This window comes from Corvus cornix, chromosome 4, assembly GCF_000738735.6.
Source record: "Corvus cornix cornix isolate S_Up_H32 chromosome 4, ASM73873v5, whole genome shotgun sequence".
Lineage (NCBI taxonomy): Eukaryota > Metazoa > Chordata > Aves > Passeriformes > Corvidae > Corvus > Corvus cornix.
This window is the reverse complement of record NC_046334.1, coordinates 11,845,451-11,866,433: the sequence shown is the minus strand read 5'-3', so window position 1 is coordinate 11,866,433 and position 20,983 is coordinate 11,845,451. Positions and strand designations below refer to the sequence as shown.

General features: G+C 39.8%; 1 protein-coding gene across 1 annotated transcript; it reads right to left on the bottom strand.

The window, feature by feature from the left end:
- Nucleotides 1–403: 403 nt before the first annotated feature.
- USP38 (ubiquitin specific peptidase 38) lies at nucleotides 404–19,190 on the bottom strand. The gene is made up of 10 exons (XM_010412166.4): nucleotides 18,446–19,190; nucleotides 16,992–17,127; nucleotides 12,577–12,706; nucleotides 12,218–12,319; nucleotides 9,317–9,475; nucleotides 8,764–8,957; nucleotides 8,132–8,225; nucleotides 7,168–7,274; nucleotides 4,726–6,073; nucleotides 404–1,349 (listed from the first exon to the last, which is right to left on the bottom strand). The coding sequence occupies exons 1-10, from the start codon at nucleotides 19,128–19,130 to the stop codon at nucleotides 1,188–1,190; spliced, it is 3,117 nt and encodes a 1,038-aa protein (XP_010410468.3). The 5' UTR covers nucleotides 19,131–19,190; the 3' UTR covers nucleotides 404–1,187.
- Between the last annotated feature and the right edge of the window lie 1,793 nt (nucleotides 19,191–20,983).

The following is a 20,983-nucleotide window of genomic DNA, read 5'->3' as shown; positions in this document are numbered from 1 at the left end:
GCCTAATGAGCAAACACTGCCCCTTAGGCAGAATAATTTTGGGCTCCTGCAGACAAAAAAAAAAAAAAAAAAAAATCCTGAACTCACCAAAAAGTTCTCGCTACCAGCAAAATCCGAAGGCAAAACTTCAAAAGATTCTTATAAGCAAAGATCCTCAGCAAATATCAATACAGGCAGCTTTTCTCTGACTTCACAAATACATCTCTATTTTTATGATCAGGTTTTTTCAGCAGTACAGGCCATGAAAGTTATAGATCACTAGGTATGTATATTTTTAATCAAAAAATAAAGGGCAACACTTATTGAATTTCAAACTAACAGATTTTTACTTCCAGAAACCTAAAAGCTCTCTATAAATGTCTTGATTTCTAATGCTGACAAAAAATAATTTACTACTAAGACATTTTTCTCATTTTCTGCAGCCTCAGAGAGTTTAAGTTACGGTACTGCAAGGCACATACAGAATCTCTTCCTTTCCAATACTCAGCAGATATATTCCCTGAAATAATTTAAAAATCCTCAAAACAATTAGAAATGCTACAAAGTTAACAATTTCTATTTAAAAACATTGCTCCTACACAACATGCACTTTTTTGGATAGCAACTTAGCAAATATTTATAAATTGTTTCTTTTCATTTACACTGGAAATAGACAGAATTTTTAACCTGGAAAGTACTGTACCATGTCACATTTAAGTTATTGCCTTCATTACAAATTGCATCATCTCTGAAAATCCACAAAGCACTGGATTTGAAAATAAGCAGTGGGTGAGAGACTACAGATGCAGTTTAACCCATCTGAAAATGAGTTTCCACATAAAGCAATACCATCAGAGTAAAAAATGAACTTTCTTCATTCAGTGGATGATGACAAGAGAAACTGATGTAAGTGCATTTGTTCAGTTTAATGCAATGTCATTAGCATCTACTTAAAAAAATCTTAATTTTCTGTCTTTTGGGCAAGCATATCTTACTATGAAAGCAACTGAACTTTTAAGAGGTAGGTTTTTTCCATTATGCACTTATTTATTTCAAATAAAACATAACCAAAGAAACACCAATATTTGCTTTTGGACAAGGATCAAGTCTCAAAGCTTGGTACAATATCTGACAGAGTTCAGTATTTTATTTGTCCTCAGCAGTACTGGGCTGCTTTGGAACCAGTGTATTCCAGGTTGTCTTCATAGTCAAAAGACCAATCTACCGACGGTACTGAACCCACCCCCTCCTCCTCCACCTGTGGGCCCACAACTTCCCGGGGGATCATTGTCATCAAATCCATTGGGTCGGAAAGAGCAAGAGGCTGAGGCAGCTTGAAGCGCTTGTGTTCGAGCACTAAGCTCTTGCTCCTGAAATGAAAGAATAAAGACAATTAAAAAAAAAAAAAACAAACCAATGCACAACCTCATGCCCTTGAAACAGCTTTTAAAGCAGCATCACTAATTTCTAGTGAACAGCTTTACTGCACTTTCAAGTTGAACATCCACAGCCCATCTAAGATGTACAATTTCACTATTGTCAGTAAACATAAGTGAAACAAAATAAAATCCATCTGAGTTCATGCTAAATTGTGTTTTATAGTAACATGGGATGTCACTAGAACATGAATCTGCTGATCAGAAGCTAACAAAACAGGTTTTGATATATGTTTCATATGAGTTTTCATCCTGGCAATTTTCAAATGCTCTTGGTCGCAAAATTGAAAGGTAAAACCTTAAAATCAATGTTAATTACTTCAAAGACACTTTTTCATTCCACTCAATCGACAGCACAGAGTAACAACATACTCAGATAAAAGGCCAAAAGATGGACAAGCTATCTAGCTTCTATTCACTACAGCTTTTCAGCTTTCAAGTATTATTGCTATGCTAACTATTATAACATTATTAAGTCTCTGCAATTCTCAAGCACTTCATAAAAATCAGAGTAAACCACCGGAAAATGTACCTGCACAAGTGGAAGGAACATGAAAGCTCTACCTCCTGCCAGCTGCTTTTTCAGCTGAATGCTCCTGAGGCTTCTTAAGACATCTAAGAAGGGGATGAGCACAGCCTTTCCCTCATTAGACATATCATGCACTATTTTGTCTCTGGCCAACTAGTTCAATAAACCCTGCAGTAATTTTGAATCTTTAGTATACCTTTCTCGAATTGGCCAAGAGCTTAAAAAATAAAGGGAGAGAAGGCAGGTCTTGGGCTCTGGAAGACTAACAGGAAAAAGACAGTGGACCTGGCAACAAATGAAGTATTCCAGTGCTAAGGCTCATACCAATAGCCTCCTTCACATGACACTTCATCACTACACACGTCCCTAAAGGCAGTGGAAGCAAACTTTAGAACAGGGTTTTAGTAACTACAGGGGTCATCTTCAATTCTTCCTGACAGTATTATACTACCATGAAAGCACTAAACTGAAGTCTTGTCCACATACTTTCACGTGTGCTAAAAATAGTCCTTGTGAGTTTAAATTACTTTGCCCTCTTCAAAAACACAGCCTAAGTTTAAAACTATTGTACACTACTATGGACTGAAATGCATACTCATTTTCAAAATTATGTAATATATTTGGAGGACACCATCTACACAAATGCACTGGCCATATTCCTGAAGACAGTATTACGCTGTCTCCAGCAAGATATGGATTCATAGCTGTCTGGCTAACTGTATGTCACACCAAAAACGAAGCAAGTTTACTAGGAATAACAAGGAAATATTAAAAACTCAATTGTAGTGCCAGAAATCAACCGCAATTTTTGATTAAAATAGCAGACCTTGCATAAATAGCCTGTTTAGTTGAAAAACTACACTACTAAACTGTTTAGCTTACAGCACTGGCATTTTTACAAGCAATAGCCTTATTTCTAAAAATGTTGAATATTTTCATATTGATTATATTTATCCCAACAAACACTACATCAGGTAAGTAAAACGTGATAGTCCCTTTAGTTCTCTGGACTGAGAATAATGGAGAGCATCCTCCCTTGCTTTCCACTTGTTCCCAGAGAGGGTTTTTAAATTTGTTTTAAATAGAGTGGGAGCTACCCATATTGCAGGTTTAGATATTTAAAGTGAAAACATCTTCATTTACCATGTGGTAAACTGATATGCAATAGCAAAACAAAAGCAGTAAGATAAAGAATTTTTTTTAAACATATCTTCTAAAAAAAGTAAAGGCTTTCTCAGGACAGAAAAATATATTCTTGACTTAGCTGAAAAACACTAGTTTAGAACTCTGAACCAACAGTGAAATATGGCATCTTAGAATAATCTAATTCAGTGAATCGCAGTATTAGCATTAATTTGAGAAAAACAGTAACTGAGCACTTGTAATGAGCCTCAATTAAAATGAGAAAGAGGTCAGGAGCTCAGCAACACTGAGATTAATAAAACACTACAAAGAAAGCCAATACTGAAGAATTCAAAAGTGAAAGTTAGGTAAAGATCTAAGAACAAACAAAAAAAACCTAAAAAGCAAACAAAAATGATACACTTGGAAAATATTTTTCATTTTGAGGAGATTACAATTAAAAAACGGAAAATACCCACCAAATAGGACAAGGAGTGATGGTTTTAAACTAAAAGAAGGTAGAGTTAGACTAAATATAAGGAATGAATTCTTTCTGAGGCTGGTGAAGCACTGGAACGTGTTGCCCAGAGAAGTGGTAAATGCCCCATCCCTGGAAACATTCAAGGCCAGGCAGGATAGGACTTTGAAGTTGAAGATGTCCCTGCTCATTGCAGGGGGTTGGACTAGATGGCCTTTGAAGGTCCCTACCAACCCAAGCTATTCTGTGATCAGAGATCACTGCTACAGAAGCCAAGACAAAGTCAAGACAAGATGCGGCACATATGCAAAGACAGGACATAAATGCTTTAGCCACACAACTTGAAAATAGCAACAGAGTTGCAATTTAAGCTCTCAGTTCTCCTGTTCATGTTTGTAGAATACCTGCAGCAGATTTTCCACACTGAGATTTAGCTCATTTTTTCTAAGTTAAATTTACCTAGTTCTTCTAATTTGAGTTGGCCTATAACCCTTACAAGGAACAGCTTAACCCATCAAAGAGTACACAGTAAAACACACTTTTACTCCTAGAACATCCAAAAATAGCAGCAATGCTCAAACAAAAACATATCAAAGTGTGGAGAACACTGCTTTTTGCTAATAGTAAACAAAAAGGCTGGCACAGCCAGGTGAAACTCTCAGACCACAGGGAATGTGCTGCTGGCAGTGCTGGTCCCACAGAGGATATGACATAGGCAGGAAAGGGAAAATGGAATCTAGTCACCCACATCTTGTCATCATTTCAGTTGTCAGGCACTTGGGTAAGCACAGTTCTGCAAGTAAAACTTCACTACAAATGAAAATGCACTAGTAAGAACACCACTCAGAAGTTTTTAAGTATACTTAAGCCACTCTTGTAATTTAGTAAAGGCAATGAAAGTTTGAACTGTTTGAAGCCTCTCCCATCTGGAATTACAAGTGGTTAAATGACCTAAACTCAAAGTTTAAACTGAAATGCGTTTATGCCATTTTCCTTGACAATTCCCATATAACAGTGACAATCTTACTATGAAACCTGTCCAGCAACACCAAGATGGAAGCCAGACTAGTGATTTATAAGGTTAACATACTAGAATACTTAAAAAGCTACCTTGTTCTTTCCTTTAGACTGCCTCTTGTGAGGCTTAAGGAGACACTCTTTCCACAAAGTTTCCATCTTACCTGCAAGTACAGTTTGTTATCTTTTGTAATTGCATCCATGAGGTCTTTTTGTAGAGGAGGGTCTCCATTTACCCAGAGGCCATTTGCTGGATTGGTGTTGAAGCCACAGGTGCTGTTTTGCTTTTTGTAAAACAGAACATAAGCAGTGTCCTTTGGAAATCTACTGGTGATTTTCTGGACTGACTGAAATGAGGTAAATGTTACTCTGCTGTCATTGAACAGAAACCATTCTCTTGGCATCTCAGTGTCCAGCTCATTTTCTACAACAGTACAAGGACTCTCCTCTGTAAACAACTTACCCTGAGGAGAAACTAAAGAAAGAGCTGTAGACTGGTGGCAGAGCCCTGAAGGCCCTGAGCCAGTAACATTTCTAGCATATGAATAATAATGTCCACTTTCAGAGGATACACCAGAATGCACCACCACAGAGCTTAACACATAGGGCACCAATTGTGGGCAGGTCACTTCATCAGCACCTGAGGGCTTCAGTTTTTTAGCAAGGTTTTCTCCAGTATCAGAAATCTCCACACCAACAGACCAGCCTCCTGAAACAACAGCTAAAGGGGATGTTGCTCTTTTCACTGGCAGCTCCAATACAAGTGGTAGAGAAACATTGTCCAAGATTTTGCGCCTTATGTGACACTTTGGATCATATGAAAATCTCAAAAGAGTGAGAATGAGGTATTCAGGTTCCTCAATGATTTGCATAGTTTTTTCAGCATTCTGTAGAGAGGCACACTTTTCACAATAATACTTATTGTCTCCACTAAGGATCTCAGGTGCCAGAAAGTAATTGAGTAAGTCTGTAACTGACAGGGTATTTTTACCTACTAGACTCTGAGACATATCCCCATTATTTTGAACTTTGAGTTCAGAAATTGTGGTATTCTCAGAGTTTGGCTCATTAGAAAAATCTTCTATGGTTCCTTCATTCATTATTGTGTCACATCCATGATTTACTTCCAAATTACTGAGAGGTGTTTCTGCAGCAGGACTGGTTGCTAAAGTACTACTTTGCGCCACATAGTCATCTTTCACTTCAGAATGTTCCATACATTTTGGGTCAACGTTCTCTAAGGAAGTTGGAGGACAGAAAGCTAAAGAGAGATCTGTGAAAGCTTCTTCCTTTTGAGACATACTTTTGCAGTTCAAACAGCATATGTTAGTCTTCAATTTTCCTCCAAACATCTTCTCTATCAGAGTTCTTTCCTCACTTCCCATACAAGGTGCTTCAGTAAATACTTGTGTTTTATGGACAGCTTCTCGTGCCTGGGATTCTTCTTTCATGATACTTTCAGAACTCTTGGCTGAAGACAATGCTTTCAAAGTTCTCTCTTCTTCATGCAACCTGAAGACAAAGAAAAATAAATCCAAGTAACTGTGCTATTTTCCAAATACTGCCACACTATTTCACATTATTTTTTCCAGCTGAGCTAAAAAATATAGATGGTTAAGTTGCTAGAAGTGTCTTACACTAAAAAATCTGTTAGTTATTTTTTATACAAGCAAGCTGAACCATAGAGGTCTGTGCTATTCAAAACAGAGTATGAGAGGCACAAAAGCATTTATTGTGGGTCTCATTATATATAACAGAACACGATGGATATAATGAAAGAACTGGCAAGTATTAAAAGAACCTAACAATGTTTTTATTATTTACCATTACACTGTCTTAGTAAATCAGCTCTCGAGTTGACTGGTCCTGTATGTCAGATTTTGTAAGACAGTAAGTAACTATTTATCTACTGCCAGACTACTTCTGAAGAAAATGTCAGAATTCTGCAGCCAGGAAAGTTAAGAAGATACAGCAAGAAAATCCAAACCAAAAAAGAAACCCAAGACAAGGGGAAAAAATAAAAGAACACTATTTCACTATTGAGATAAATTTCTCCAGAAGTGGAATGTGTCTTAAAGTAATATTGCTTAAGCCACATCTCAGCAAGCCAAAAATAAAGAGGGTTATTAACAATTTTAGGTATTACTGCTCTATCTCTGCCACAGTTAATTGCTTGCTTAATTAACTGGTTATAATGACATGTACATCTCTGTGACTTTTTTGCCCTGTATGAAATACAGCTATCTCCACCAACACAAAATTCCAGAAGCACAACCAAACTGCTTTCAGCAACCACATTAATTTAAGAACAGGACCACGACTCGAACATAACACCCATGTTTAAGTTTGTAAAAGTGGCACATTGTTACCACCATAGCCTGTTTTTAATTATGTGGATTCAAGATGGCATCCAGACTTTACCACAGATTAAACCCATGAAGAAAAGTAGTTCACAGACCATACAGAAGACCAGAGAAGGACAGGAATGAGGTTGAGAATTCCTGATCCCCATTCAGCAGTGGAACTGTTACACAACTGCTCCTAAGAGTTCAACATTATGTGTTAAGGCTGTAGATTCATTCCCATTAATGGCACCATAACCATACCTGTCTAGCAGGAATCTGAGATATTCTGAGCAATCCTGCTGGGATCGAGGGGTGAACCATGGTGGTCTGGAAGCTTCAAAGAAAATTCTAGGAGCATATGCCTCCCTCTGTTCAAGTGAGAGGAGGACAGGCAAGGTTACATAGGAACTACTTAAAAAATTGGTTATATTATTTTAATATTAACAGCTGAACTTTGGACTACATTATCCCAGAGTAGCTGAATGAAACACATGGTACACAAACATTTATACAACTTAATTATATGAAGGGAGAACCATTAATTTTGTAGCAATTGTCTCTAGTAAAGATAAAAATAGTTCATCCTGCTGGCAAATATTAATGTTTAGTGAGTGCAAGCCAGATATTATGCATAATAGCAGCTACTGTTCTTGCTGGTGAGTTAAAAAACCTGTTTGCTTTCTTGAGAACACCAGTACTTCATAAGTATCCATTTATTTTGAAGCTGATCTGGCCTCATTCCCTTCACAAGTTTATTGCATTATTTAAGGAGAACAGAAGTGTCTTGTGCCTTTCTAGCATTAGCAGAATGTTTTGAACATTCTAATAATGTTCACATTAGAATTTGAACTACAATAAAATTTAGTGTAAAAATCACTGAAGAAGGTCACAGCTTACCCTAGAAAGATACATAAAATCAGCTTGTATATCAACTCAGGTCTTATTTAGATTTCCTCACTCTTGCTTCTCAAAGAAAACCTATCACTGCCTTTTTATAAAAACAACAAAATGCCAACATCTTCCACTCAGAAAAATGTGTATTTCATAAGTCCATCCACACCATCTGAGCATCTGAAGGCAGACTCATTCCCATACAAAACTATAATATTTATACTTGATATACTCAAGAGGACTCCCATGGCATCATGTTTGTTTCTCAATTTTGGTATATAGATCTAGGCTTAAAGAAAAGCAATGGAAAGAAAGAGATGGAAAACTGACATACCTGGGTATGGGCCAAAAACGCAAAAAGATGCTGTAATTTTCTCATTAGGGAATTACAGCCATTTAGATTCAGAGATAAAACATGTCTTCTGAAACTGAAATGAAAGAGAGACATCACCTTCCTCGCTAGACTTCTAACAATGCAGTTATCATTCCAGCTCAGATAATTACTTCAAATTGAAAGAAAACAAAACATGTAACACTTCCCTTTAATCCTGGGACTCTGCTCTAATGCACATACAAAATTACTGTACAGTAAGACTAACACTGCAAAATACCTATGTCTTTAAACATTTAAAAGTGTAGGAATGGGCTGCAGAGAAATTTTTTTAGTACCTTCCAGATTATAACAAAACATCACCAAAAACTTTTACAATACTGCAGTGAGCAAGGACAGTGAGGAAAAAACGACTTGTCTTTTGACACTGGGCAGAAGGATCAGGATTTTTAGTGGCTAAAATTGCAGTTTCCAGAGCTGGACTTGAACAAAGCAATCAGTAACTGAGTGCAAAAAACTCCACTCAGATCCAGCAAGCTGAGAGACCCCAGGATATGTTGCTATTCTGTGAAAATCAAGAGTGCAGTAACTGCAAGAATTATTTGCAATGAAAAGAGGTGTTAAGAAGCACTTACTCTGTAGCCATAAAAAGTGCCTGAATAACACTGTTCATGTAGCAAGTATTTCCTAGATTTATTAGGCCTGTCTTCCCAGTTTCAGATTTTCCAGAAAGTCTAGATAAACAAGATGGCAAAGAACTGGATTGAGAAGTCCAGGCACTCTGACTGAGAATCAACTTAATCTTCTCTTCAGTGGGTTTGGGCATATCCTACAAGAGAAACATTTAACACACTTAATAGGTTTTTGTATTTGTTTCTATAATAGGTCCTGCCATTCAGCAGTATTCTATCTCCCCCTGCTTCTCAGTTCTGCTTCAGGGTCTTCCTGCTGCCCCTGATAGCCTAGGGAGATACAACAGCCCTCCCTGCCCTTGTTCCCTCCCCTCCCCTCAACCTTCTCCTTCAAAGCTCTATATTTATTCTGTATTTCAAACAGAGGGTTGACATGAGACTGTGTGGTTAGCTCTTTTCTTCACGTGGAAGCTCTAAAAAATTTAGATCTGTGCAACTACAGCTTCATGTCTGGGAAAACAAAAAACATTCCACCCTCTTAACATTCCTAATGTACCTTAATAGCTTCCAGAATGGGTTCATAGAGCTCTGGAAACCCTGAATAATGATACATCATACAGTGTATCAACTCAGTCAACTGCATCAAAAAGGCTGTACTGGAAGGCAAGCCATCTCTTTTGAAGGAGTGAACCAAACTGACCACATGTGGGACAATCTGAATGGGAAAACAAAGAAACAAAAAGGTGTTAACTGCATTTTCTCATTGTTTTTTTCTTCTACAAAATACTTCATTGAACTTCATTGGTTTATGCATGCCAAATGACAGGGGATCTTTTGTTATTAAATAAGAAGTGGTTGAAAAACAATGACTTGAAAAACACACATTCTTTACACATGACAATTTTCAAAGCAGCACAATTAATTATTCAGTGCTCTCTTTAGCTCACATAGCAAGTTTTGGAACTTTATGAATTTAGAAGGTGCATGCTAAGATTTTAAATAGTCGAGTGTCCAAAAGTACTCATCTTATTAAGGATATTAACTGCAAACATTTTGCTTTTGTGCCACCACTATCAGTTTAGTAGCCTATTCTAAATTCACAGATACGGTTTTTAAAACAAACCTCTCAATTTTCCTACAACAGAATCTAATGCTTGGAATCCCAAGCCACTGAATACATTCCTGCTATTCCTCCAAGGAGGAAACTGGCCCATAGCTCCACCTAGTGAGGCACCTCAACTACCATGAACCACGACCACGCCAGGTACTATGAGCTGGAAGTTCACCAAAGCCATGGTAATCTCTTTCGAGGTTTAGCTCAGATTCAGGACTAATTTAAATTGGGTCAGATTAGACTCAGAAATGTTTACTTCATCTCCTTCCTCTTCTTCAGCACAGCTCTCTATTTTTAAATGCACGAGACATAAGTCCTAAGATATCAAGTAGAAATTTACTTCAAAGCAATTCACAAAAAGTAGGGACTTCTCACTGTGAACCAAAGTATTTCAGACACCTTTGCCAGTTTCCAAGTGATCAAAATTGATTAACTGTGAAAGAAATTGAGAGAATAATTTCTCATCATTAATTACTACCAAACAATTTGTAAGCTAAAGACATGAAATACAGAACAGTAATGATAAGAATACAGGAATTTGAGGAAGGTATACCAATTACAAGAACTGATATAGTTCAAAACACCAGAGTAAAAGGGGCCAGGTGCAAAATACTGGTTTGCCACTTTTTCAAATATTGGTTATTCTCTGAGTATAAAAAATATTTTTACATCTCTGATAAATAAACTCTGCTCTTTAGGTAAGCAAGATATCCACTGTTTAAAAAGAAAAACAAAGATGAAGTGTTCACTGTACCACAAGTCAATAGTGAAAGCTATTGCAACGAAAAAATTCCATCTTCCACTTTATAAATGTGGGTACATAGCAATGAGAAAGCGACTACTGGGCTCCAAGAAGGAGATTTGTGTCAAGTAGATCTGAGATACGGTAATTCTGCACAGACAAAGCAGATGGGAAGAACAGAAAAAGTAGAGGTTCTCAGTTCTGTCAAAGAGAGTCATATTCTGCAGGCTGGGTAATACTGAAAGTTACACTTTGAATAAACACAGAATTACCACTTCTGACCTGAGGCTGCAATAAACTTTTGTACATCAGTAGAGTTTTGATCATCATAAGTTCTACATCATAAGTGCAAGACTGCTTCTGCTATAAAAATACCAAACTAATTTATGCTAATGATGCTCAAGTGTAAGGAGGGGGAATGTAATCTCAGATGCATTACCAAGTAAATTCATTTCTATTTATCAAATATGCATTTGACCCTTTCACAATCAGACCATTTGTTATAAAGAAGTAAACAAGCACTTTAAGTGAAGGAAAATATTACAGAATATTAAATTATAGTAGTAGCACAAAAAATGATAGTGAAGAAAATTGTTTAAAATAGAGCAAAAATGCTCATGAAATCTTGGAGGGAGGTATTTATGCAGTACAGCATGCAGCCTCCAACAGAAATTCTTTGTTAAATCAAATTCCTTTCTAGAATAAGCTATCTCATATTTTACATTTTTTCTAATGTTTTGTCTCTCTTAGGAAAAAAGAAGAAAAGCAAGACAGTAAATATATGAAATATTTATGTTTTGAGCATATTTAAGGCTACTTGGCTTGTGACTCAAATTTCTATCCTAAACCAAGATTAGGGCAGTGAAGAAACTTCAGACATCTCTCGTTAAAAAGCAATGTAACAGGCATAAGGCAATTACTCTGACATTAAACAAAGGGTTTGATATCCCTTCAGAGCCTCGGGGACAGCTTAGAAACAATGTGCCAGGTTGTTACTATTAAATCTCAGACATATTTCTCTTAAACTTTAAGTTGAGCACCTTTCTGTAGTAATACAAACAGCCACTGTCACACCCTCCTATCTGTAGCCTTAACTAATGAAATGCATTTTGGCGAGGGGCCATTAAAAATGGTGTCCTTTAATTTGTCCATGAACATTGACACAGACAGCACAGCTTTCTGGAAGGGAAGTACTTCTTGGTCTCACAAGCCTATTCAGGGTGACTAGGTTACATAGAGCAGATAACTGGTTATCTGTTTTCCCCATCAGCTGTCCTCAAAAACCTACTTGCAGGCCAACTTTATCAGCCAGTTACACGCACATAAAATGGATTTCCAGAAGCATGCAGTCAAAATGTGGTGCACAGATATTACTGCCTGAAATAGGTACATACAAGGAAAGACAATGCTTGCTTCCAGTTATATAAGAAGTGGTTGAATCTGGAAGCTAAAAAGCCTTCCTTGTGACCATGGGAATCTGATTCTAGGACCTTCCAACAGAAATCCAAGCACATCAATTCTGTTGCTCTTTACACCCATTTCAGAAATCACACAGTGAGTGACATTTCAAATCACTGAAAAACAGTTATTTAGTAACTCACCAAATGGAAAGCTTCTGGAGAATGCTGGAAGCTAAGTAACATGTGGGAAAGGACAGCAAGGGCACCAGGCCTCACTAGAGGAAACCAAAGTCGATTAAAGACCTAAAAAAACCCACATTTATTTCAGGAAATCTGCAAAGTAAAATTTCAGTAAACACAGAAACAAATCTTCGAACACACAACCAATTTGAAACAGACAAAATCATTACATGCAAATGACAGCTATAGATGCATTTACATCATATTTTCAGAATAAGAAGAAACTGTATGTTGCAATAAAAAAAGATGCTACACAATTGCATAGGTGTTAGCAATTCGTTTCCCTCTCCCTCAGTTTTGAATGCTCTTGTCCAACATACCAGTTCGATCTTAAGCAGAGTGACATCAATGAGGATGGTAAATTTCTGGACTGCGGCCAATCCCTTCAGCAGTGCAATCACCCATGTTTCCACATGCTGAGCCAGAGGCCAGGATAGCCAGTCAATCATTCTGCAAGGCAATTGGAGAACAAAAAAAAAATTAAAAAAACCAATATGCCCCTAACTTTAATCTCAATGAAAAAGATACTCTATATTACCTTGTTACAGGCTTATACAATAAGACTCACAATAACTAATGCAGGAATGTTATGCAAGTGGTAAATTAATTTTGATTATATCTCAAGTAATTTAAGTTTGAAATTAATAATGATTTATTTAATATATTTGAAGCAAATATGCATCCCCAAAAATACATAACCATATAAAAGCCAGTCTTTTGTATTGTTTCTTGTTAAGTCTAGAAAATGCACCCTGATTTTATAAACACTAAGCTAACATCTGGGAAAAACTTACTACTGAAAAAGTGCCTGTGCCTGGTAACTTCCCCTCTTACACCTTTTACCCCAAAGCAGACCAAAACTGACCATTAAGGAAGCCTCTTCAACTTACAACTACACTCCTGGAAGCCAGCTTAAATACTCTTAATGGTAAAATCTAGTAATTTTAAATACACTGAGCAGTCTGGAGTCTACATGCATCTCAAAAGGAAGAATTTCACTTGGGCTAAGAAAAAAGCTGAGTACCTAGAAAATATAGTGAAATATCAGGAACAGAAACCAGAGGTATTCTATCCTTCTAAATTAATAGTCAATTTATACTGATCCTTAAGGCAGACAAGCAGATTAGCTGAAGCAATTCTAAGACACAGACAATATTGTAAGGGAGTGCCAGCTAAAACATGAAGTTTAGGCTTTGTTCTTCTGAGATTTTACTTGGCAATATTTTGAATTTTCTTTAATTGACAACAAGACCCCCTTCATCAAACAAGATGAGGCAGCACTAATTAAGTTGAAGGAAAAACTTTCTACCACAAGAGTGGACAGATACTGAGACAAGTTATTTTATATATATATATATATATCTATATATATATATATATATCTTAGAATTAGGTACTATCTGCACATATAAAATTCAATGGTTTCCCTAAAAAAAGGGATCTTTAGAACTGCCTTTTTAACAAACAAGCACAAATCTTCTTCCATGTTACTACAAAAAAAAATTTGCAAAGAAACATGGCAACATGGTAATAATTGCTCTGAACTTACACAAAGCTCTCATTTCCTCAAGATGTTAAATGCGAACATGTTTACCCTGAGCAACTTTCTCATGTACTTTCTAAAACAATCAAAAACACAGGCCCAAACTATTTTTGTTTGCAATAACCTCAACCTAAAAAAAACCTCCACAACTCATAGCCCAATCATCTTCAAATCTTCCCCTCCCTGATTTGTAGGCTTGCTATTTTTCAGCAGTGGCAGAAACATGTGCACAGCTAATTTAAGCCTAACGAAAATATACTTAACTGTTGAGACAAGTATTCTGTAGAGCCCTACATCATCTATCATCTGACTGTTAATCTTGACAGTTAATGCCTTTGAGAGCACAAACAAAAGCCAGAAGAAGAAACAGAGGTGAACTCGCAGACCTGCTTGAGACTGTCCCAAAATGGATCAAATCTTAGACCTGGTAGGTGAAGATTAGGTATTTTGGCTGCATTTACTTGGCTTCTGCTCGTTTGCAATCAATGACTGCATTTTTAATACAGAGGCAGATAGTAGTATGGGCCATGATGATCATGAATATAAACATAGGATGCTTTTTTGGGTTTGACCAGATTAAGAGAACCTTAAAAGCCTCAAGAGGACCTTCTGCCTCATACCACCCTAAAATGAGCAGGTCTTTTACCCATATATGTGCCTAATAAGGACGGTATTTTTGCTATCTTCAAATAGAAAAATAAGTTATTTGCGCAATCTCAGACAGTAACTTTTTTCACAAAATATCTTATTCACCACATCAAAGAATCTGGAACCTCAGGTTTGAATCACTGAGATTAGAAAAAAACCCCCAAAATAGCAACAGACGATCCTCAGACCATCTGGCACCCCCAATAAATTACAAGTATTTTACAGTATTTTACATTTTTTCCAATAGGACAGAGCACCTGGTTATACCTGCAGTTTTTCTTAGCAAAATTTTCAGTTTCTCTTAACAAAGATACTTGGGTTGAAGTGCAAAGAAACATTACACTTGTCAGGATCCTGAGTACAGCCAGTCCATTTTCCCCCAGAGTTCTGAAGTAGACCCTTAAAGTAGCCATATACCCTCAAGGAGATTCAACAATTTTCTGCTTTTCCTCACTGATGATTCAGGTAAGGTTTCATGAGACAGCTGAGTGAACCAAAAACAGCTCATGCCAAAAGCCAAGTACCCTTTTTAACACTGTCCTGTGTCTAATATACTGCCCCCTCTGAACAAACTCAATTTATGAGTCTGTTAAATATAAATTATTTACTACTCTGTATTCAACTTTAGACAGACTTTGCAGTGCCATGAAGTTGTACTTAGGAAGTGAGCAACAAGGTCTCTAATTTACAGTCACCAAAGCTCTGCTGACTCTCATCAGACCTTGCTGTGCCTGGAGTTCTGCATCTCCTGGGAATGCTGCCTGATGATTGCGTTGTCATTTGGTACTCCAGACATTCCAGCTGCTTTGCTCCACTAAGCCAGAAGAGAGTAATAACTGCAAAGGGCTGCCAGAGGTAGAGAAAGAAGCTGGATGCAGTGTTGACATGATAATATCCAGAAACAAAACCAACAAGGTTCCATGGAACAAAACTAGAGGCTGTTGAGATTGAGTATTACCTCAAAAAATGAACAAAGCAAGTAAGATTGCCCGTCCCTTTCCAAAACAAGAGAAAAACTAACCCACTACATGGCTAGTAGTAAAAAAAGAGCTCTTACACGATAATAACAGCTCCTGTTGTAACCAAAGCTCAGCACTGCATTAATTCCCTAAGCAGAGGCACACAGCGAAGCCATTCTTAGGCTACAGTTATATGATCATACTGTGTTGATGCAGCAATGCAACATAAATGTTAAAATTACAGTAACTTGAAAATTAATCACCAGCACACTACTGGCAAATTATTAGTATGCCCAAATCCAGAATCTCCCAGCTCTGACATTTAGACTGGGCACACAGCTTTGCTGACATCTGTTCAGTGAAGGAAATTCTTTTCAAATCCCTAAACAACATGTCTTACTCCAAATTGTATTACTAGAGCTGCTTCTTTTCACTATGTTTTCGACTGAAATACAGCTTCTCAACTTACTGTATACACAAGAAATGTTTTCAGTGTGAAAAAGCCCTCAGTATTTCACCAAGATATTCAAGTGCTACACTACATGAATGCCTAAGTACTACACTACACTCAAATGGATGTACTTAAAACTAATAATATTGCAGACATTAAACTCTTAGTTTAAGCCTTCTTAAAAGTTATTGTTTAAACAACACAAATTTCTAAGAGTCCCCTATTTAACTGCACTACCCATTTTTCTACCCTTCAGTGCTCAATAACAGCTTCTTCAATGGTCTTCATCCTTCTATCACTGTCGTCTTTCTACATCACTGTTATTCACATATCCGAAGATACTAACCAAGATTGCAATCTAAATCCCAGTCTGTTAACACTGCTACTCATCTCCACCACGTTTACTCAAGGTTAGATAATATGCAATTGCTTTTACATCACTCCTATTCCTCTGTCATTCAAAGAACATCCAAAAAACCTAAGAGGGTTTGAGTAAAAAGGGTAATAGAGACTGTTCTCTGTGAATCCTACTAAAAAATTGTGATGATATCTAAGCAGAAAAAACCCTCAAAACTAAGCAGTAGAACTCATTTTGAACTGCCTCCTCTCTTCAGAGCAGGAGATGATGGTTAAAACAATCATGTGAGAATTCTACCCTGCTTCTTGGAAAAGCAGAAAGGTTCATCTCCTGAAAACAAGGCCTTGTTTCTCAGCTTGACTGCAAACCCCATGAAGTTTCCTACTTATGCCATCTTCCAGAAGGTAGGAAACCTCACTCAAGAGGCCATCTAGGAGGAACACAGGTGTTTCCTCTTAGTTTCTATTTAACCCTCTTCATCCACCTCAGTAGGGCTGGAGAATGAAGCCACAATAGCAATGAAGGCAGCAACCTTAAACTGAAACCATGCCAGTAACATCCACAGCATCATATAACTATCTATCTATATATATATACACACATATAGATCTCTTTATAACCTTCACATGCCAAAAGCATGTCTTGGAATACCATCTTAAAAGTTCCTCTTTTCTATGTTTTTGTTTGGTTGTTTTTTTAATGGAACCTAAGTAACAAATAACGTCCAAAAAGGCAAGATTAAGAGACTTCTCTCCCTTCACAATGAAATACATTACCTGCACAGAGCTTGAGTCATACTTGCATCTTTCACATTAGGATCTGTAGTAAGGCTCCTGATGAGTACTGTAATCATCTGCAATGGTATGTGCTGCACAAGACTTGCCAGTGCAACAGAAGGTTCGAATGAAGTATCTGTAATAGGTGAACAAGACATAATGTAAGGAACTAAAAAGAAAACCCCACAAAAAAAAAAAAGCTTTATGTTCTATCCTACAACTTCGCCATAGTTTGAAAGTGACAATAAATCTATCCTACATCTTGCATTGTATTATCACAAATGAAACCAAAATTAAAATGTTTCAATGAATTAAGGACAACGAACAGCACTGAATTACAAACTCCTTTAGTTCATTTCATATCCATGCAAGAAAGTGACCATCTGACAACTTCCTCCTCCTCCTCTACCCTAAGTGGAATTGATAAGTAGGTTTTGTATTTTTCTAAAAAGAAGTACTGTAAGTTGTTTATTATACATCATGTTAAGCCTAGGGATTTAGTGCAGATGGTATTCCTCATGTCCTATCTCAACAACTCTCTGCTAACCATACCACTTATGGCAAAATGCAATGTTAAGTTTCCCAGGCACCTCAACAGCAAAGGCACTTTCCAATGGGAACTAACATAGTACTTCAGAGATTTCAGAAGTCAGAAAGAACCTATTTACAATCACATTTCCATTACTCAGGCACTAGATTCTTCCTAAAAGAGCAAAGGTCTATATATTGCTTTTATATATATTACGTATACGTATTTATAAATCCCAACTTGGTAAACAGTTCCAAGGAGCAAGGAGGAATAGCAGCTTTTCACTGAATCACAGAATTGTGTTAGAAGGGTCCTCTGGAGATCATGTAGCCCGACTTCCCTGCCAAGGCAGGGTCACCTGGAGCAGGTAAAACAGGAACATGCCCAGGTCGGTTTGGAATGTCTCCAGAGACAGAGACTCCATGACCGCCCCGGGGAGCCTGTTCCAGGGCTCTGCCACCCTCAATCTAAAGTTCTTCCTCATGTTAAGGTGAAACTTGTATTTTAGTTAATGGCCCTTGCTCCTTGTCATGTTGCTGGGCACCAAAGAGTCTGACACCAACCTCTTAGCAACAGCCTTTGAGATATTTATATGCATTTTACTACTGACAGCTTTAAATCTTTCTAACACAGCACCCAAAAACTTCATTTCAGTATCTCATTTAAAGCACCGCACCAGGAGTTTTTCCAAACACGATCCTGCTCTGCAGCAAAATAAATCACTAATTCCATTCTAGCTTTTAGGGGTGGGCAAGAAATAAAAAAGGCTTTGCTTTCTCTACCATCAAAAAGTTGCCTTTTAGTATCTGGGTGAGAAAGCAGTGGCTCCCAGGCGATGCCTGCAGAGCGCCCATCGCTTGCGCTAAGGCTTTTGCTCTTCCCTGGATAACCCACGCCCCCATTACTCCGCGCCGCTCTCACTCACCCGCGGCGGAGATGACAGCGAAGAGCTCCTGCAGGGAGGGCAGCAGCGTGTCCGGCTCGGCCTTCCAGACGCTCCTCAACAGCGCGCTGACCTGGGTCACCTGCGAGACGTAAAGGCGCAACTCGGCCTCCCGGGTGCCCTGACTCTGGAAGTGGGCGATGCTGCGTACCAGCTGCTGGCAGAAGGCGAGCGACAGCTTCCTGCCGCGGGGCAGGCACTGCGGGAAGTCACCCAGCAGCTGGCAGAGGCGGGCACAGAGCGGCGGCGCCGGCCGCTCGCACACCAGGCGCAGCGCCTCCACCTGCAGCAGCTCGAAGAGCTCCAGCACCGAGGGGCAGCTCATGATGAGGCGCAGCCCCGCCTGGATGTAGTCGAGGATGGCGGGGTCACGGTTGCTCAGCTCGCCGTAGCCGCGCTGCAGGAGCCCGAGAACGAGCCCGCGGTTGAAGAACGCCTCGAACTCGGCGCGGTGGAAGCGGCCGTAGGCGTCCAGCACCTGCCGCCCCACCTGCCGCTGGAAGGGGTCGGGGCCCTGCAGCACTAGCCGGGTGCCGAGCGCGAACATGGCGCGGCACTGCGCCTGGCTCAGCGGCGTCTCCGCCGACTCCACCACGCGCCGCACGATCACCCGCTTCAGCGGCAGCGGGTGCGACGAGCTCACCAGCCCCTCCAGGATCTTGTCCATGGCTCCGGCCGCATCGGCCGAGCGGCGGCGGCGGCGGGCCGGACCAGGCCTCGGGCGGAGGCCGCCGCCGCCGCCGCCTCCCCGCGGCCCTCTCGCCGCCCTGCCGCGCAATGCCGCCGCTCCCCCCGCGGCCCTCGCGGCTCCCGCCCGCCCCTCGCCCGGGCGGCGGCGGCCCCGGCCCCGCTCCCCGGCCCGGCTGAGGCGGCCCCGGCAGACGCGGCCGAGCTCTAGCCCCGACCCGGAAGCGCAGCCGCGCGAGCGGGAAGCCGGTCCAGAGGGGGCGGGAGGGCATCGCGCAGGCGCCGGCTCAGCCGCGATACGCCCCGCCCCTCGCGCAGGCAGCGTCCAATGGAGAGCGGGGGCGGGGCGGGGGCGGGGCCCGGCCGTGACGGGGCGGAGGGACCGGGCTGGCGGAAAGGCCGTGAGCGGCCGCACGGCAGGGGCTGGGCTCGCGGGAGGGATTCCGTGGTGGTCCGCGCTTCAGAGCCGGTGGGGGTTGTTCCTCTGTCGCCCGCACGCCTGCGCACGCGAGGTCCTGCCGGTCCTCGGCCTGCGTGCACAGCCCGTCAGCTCCTACTGGGATGTGTATTTATTGCTTCAGTTACCGCTCATCCTTGCTTTGGTTATTGCTCATTTTTGAATGCTAGTTACAAGTATGCTTATGACCAGCAGCACTTCCTCAGAGAAGCCTTTGCTGTTCAGCAGCGCTCTAACAGAGCAGCAATTAATGCCAACACACACGTGCTTGTTGTGAGGGTGTTCCTATCCTTATTTAAGCCTGGTAATCCTTCACTTCTGACGCAATTTAGCTCCAGTTTCCAACAATCGAATCTTGTTAATGTATCTTGCATTTTCATACCACAATACATTTTCAGTATAAACGAAAAAAAGAAAAAGTTCTGCAAATTATGAGGATAATATTATCATACAGTCATGGAATCAGGGAATGGTTTAGCTTGGAAGGGATCTTAAAGGTCATCTAGTTCCAGTCCCCCCTTTGCATGGGCAGGGATGCCCCTCTCTATGTCGTCTTTCTCAGGGCTCCATCCACCTTGTCCATATTATCTCTTTGAGAACTAGGTAACAAGAAAGGTCACAAATTGAATTAAAACCATCATTGCCAGTAAACAAACTGGAGACCAAACTCCACTCATTCAAATAAAATCCTTTAGGCCAGCTCGCTGGTGACATAAGCTGGGTGTGCTGGCAAAGCCATCTTGGTTTGCTGTTTCTCAAAACAAACATCTTCATGCTATGTGGTTGAGCAATACCTGTAATTCAGCATCAGGGGAGTATGGAAAATGAGACTAATTAATCCCTGGTAGTATGTGAAGTGGAACAAGTGCAGAATCTGAGCTGGATCTCAGGCTGACAAGAGATACTGTTGATTTAAGAATAAGAAAAAAGACCTGCAAACCCTGCAGGGACAGCTGTAAGATGTCAAAAAACAAAACACAAAACCAAGAAGTTCAGAGTTGGCTTGAAAATTGAGCCCCTCCCCAATATTTCAATTGCTCAGTTAAATGGCTTAGATGTCTTGAACTTTGCTCCTCTGTCCTTCAGCTTTCTGTTTGCTCCTCACAGATGTAAAGTCTGGTTCTAGAAACTGCTGTGCAGTTACTGAGTCATTACAGTCCAGTATAAAGTGTGTTGATCAAGGGCTTTTATACAAGAACTTTACAAAGGTCAGAGGCTGTTACCACCAACATGTTAACTATCTAAACTGTGTTTGTACAGTGTACTGTATTGGAATGATATCTAAATTAACTAATTTTTTTTTCAGAAGGGCTTTTCCATAAACATACATAAAAATTAACCTTGAAGGAGGTGTTAGGTTGTGTGGCTTGTATACC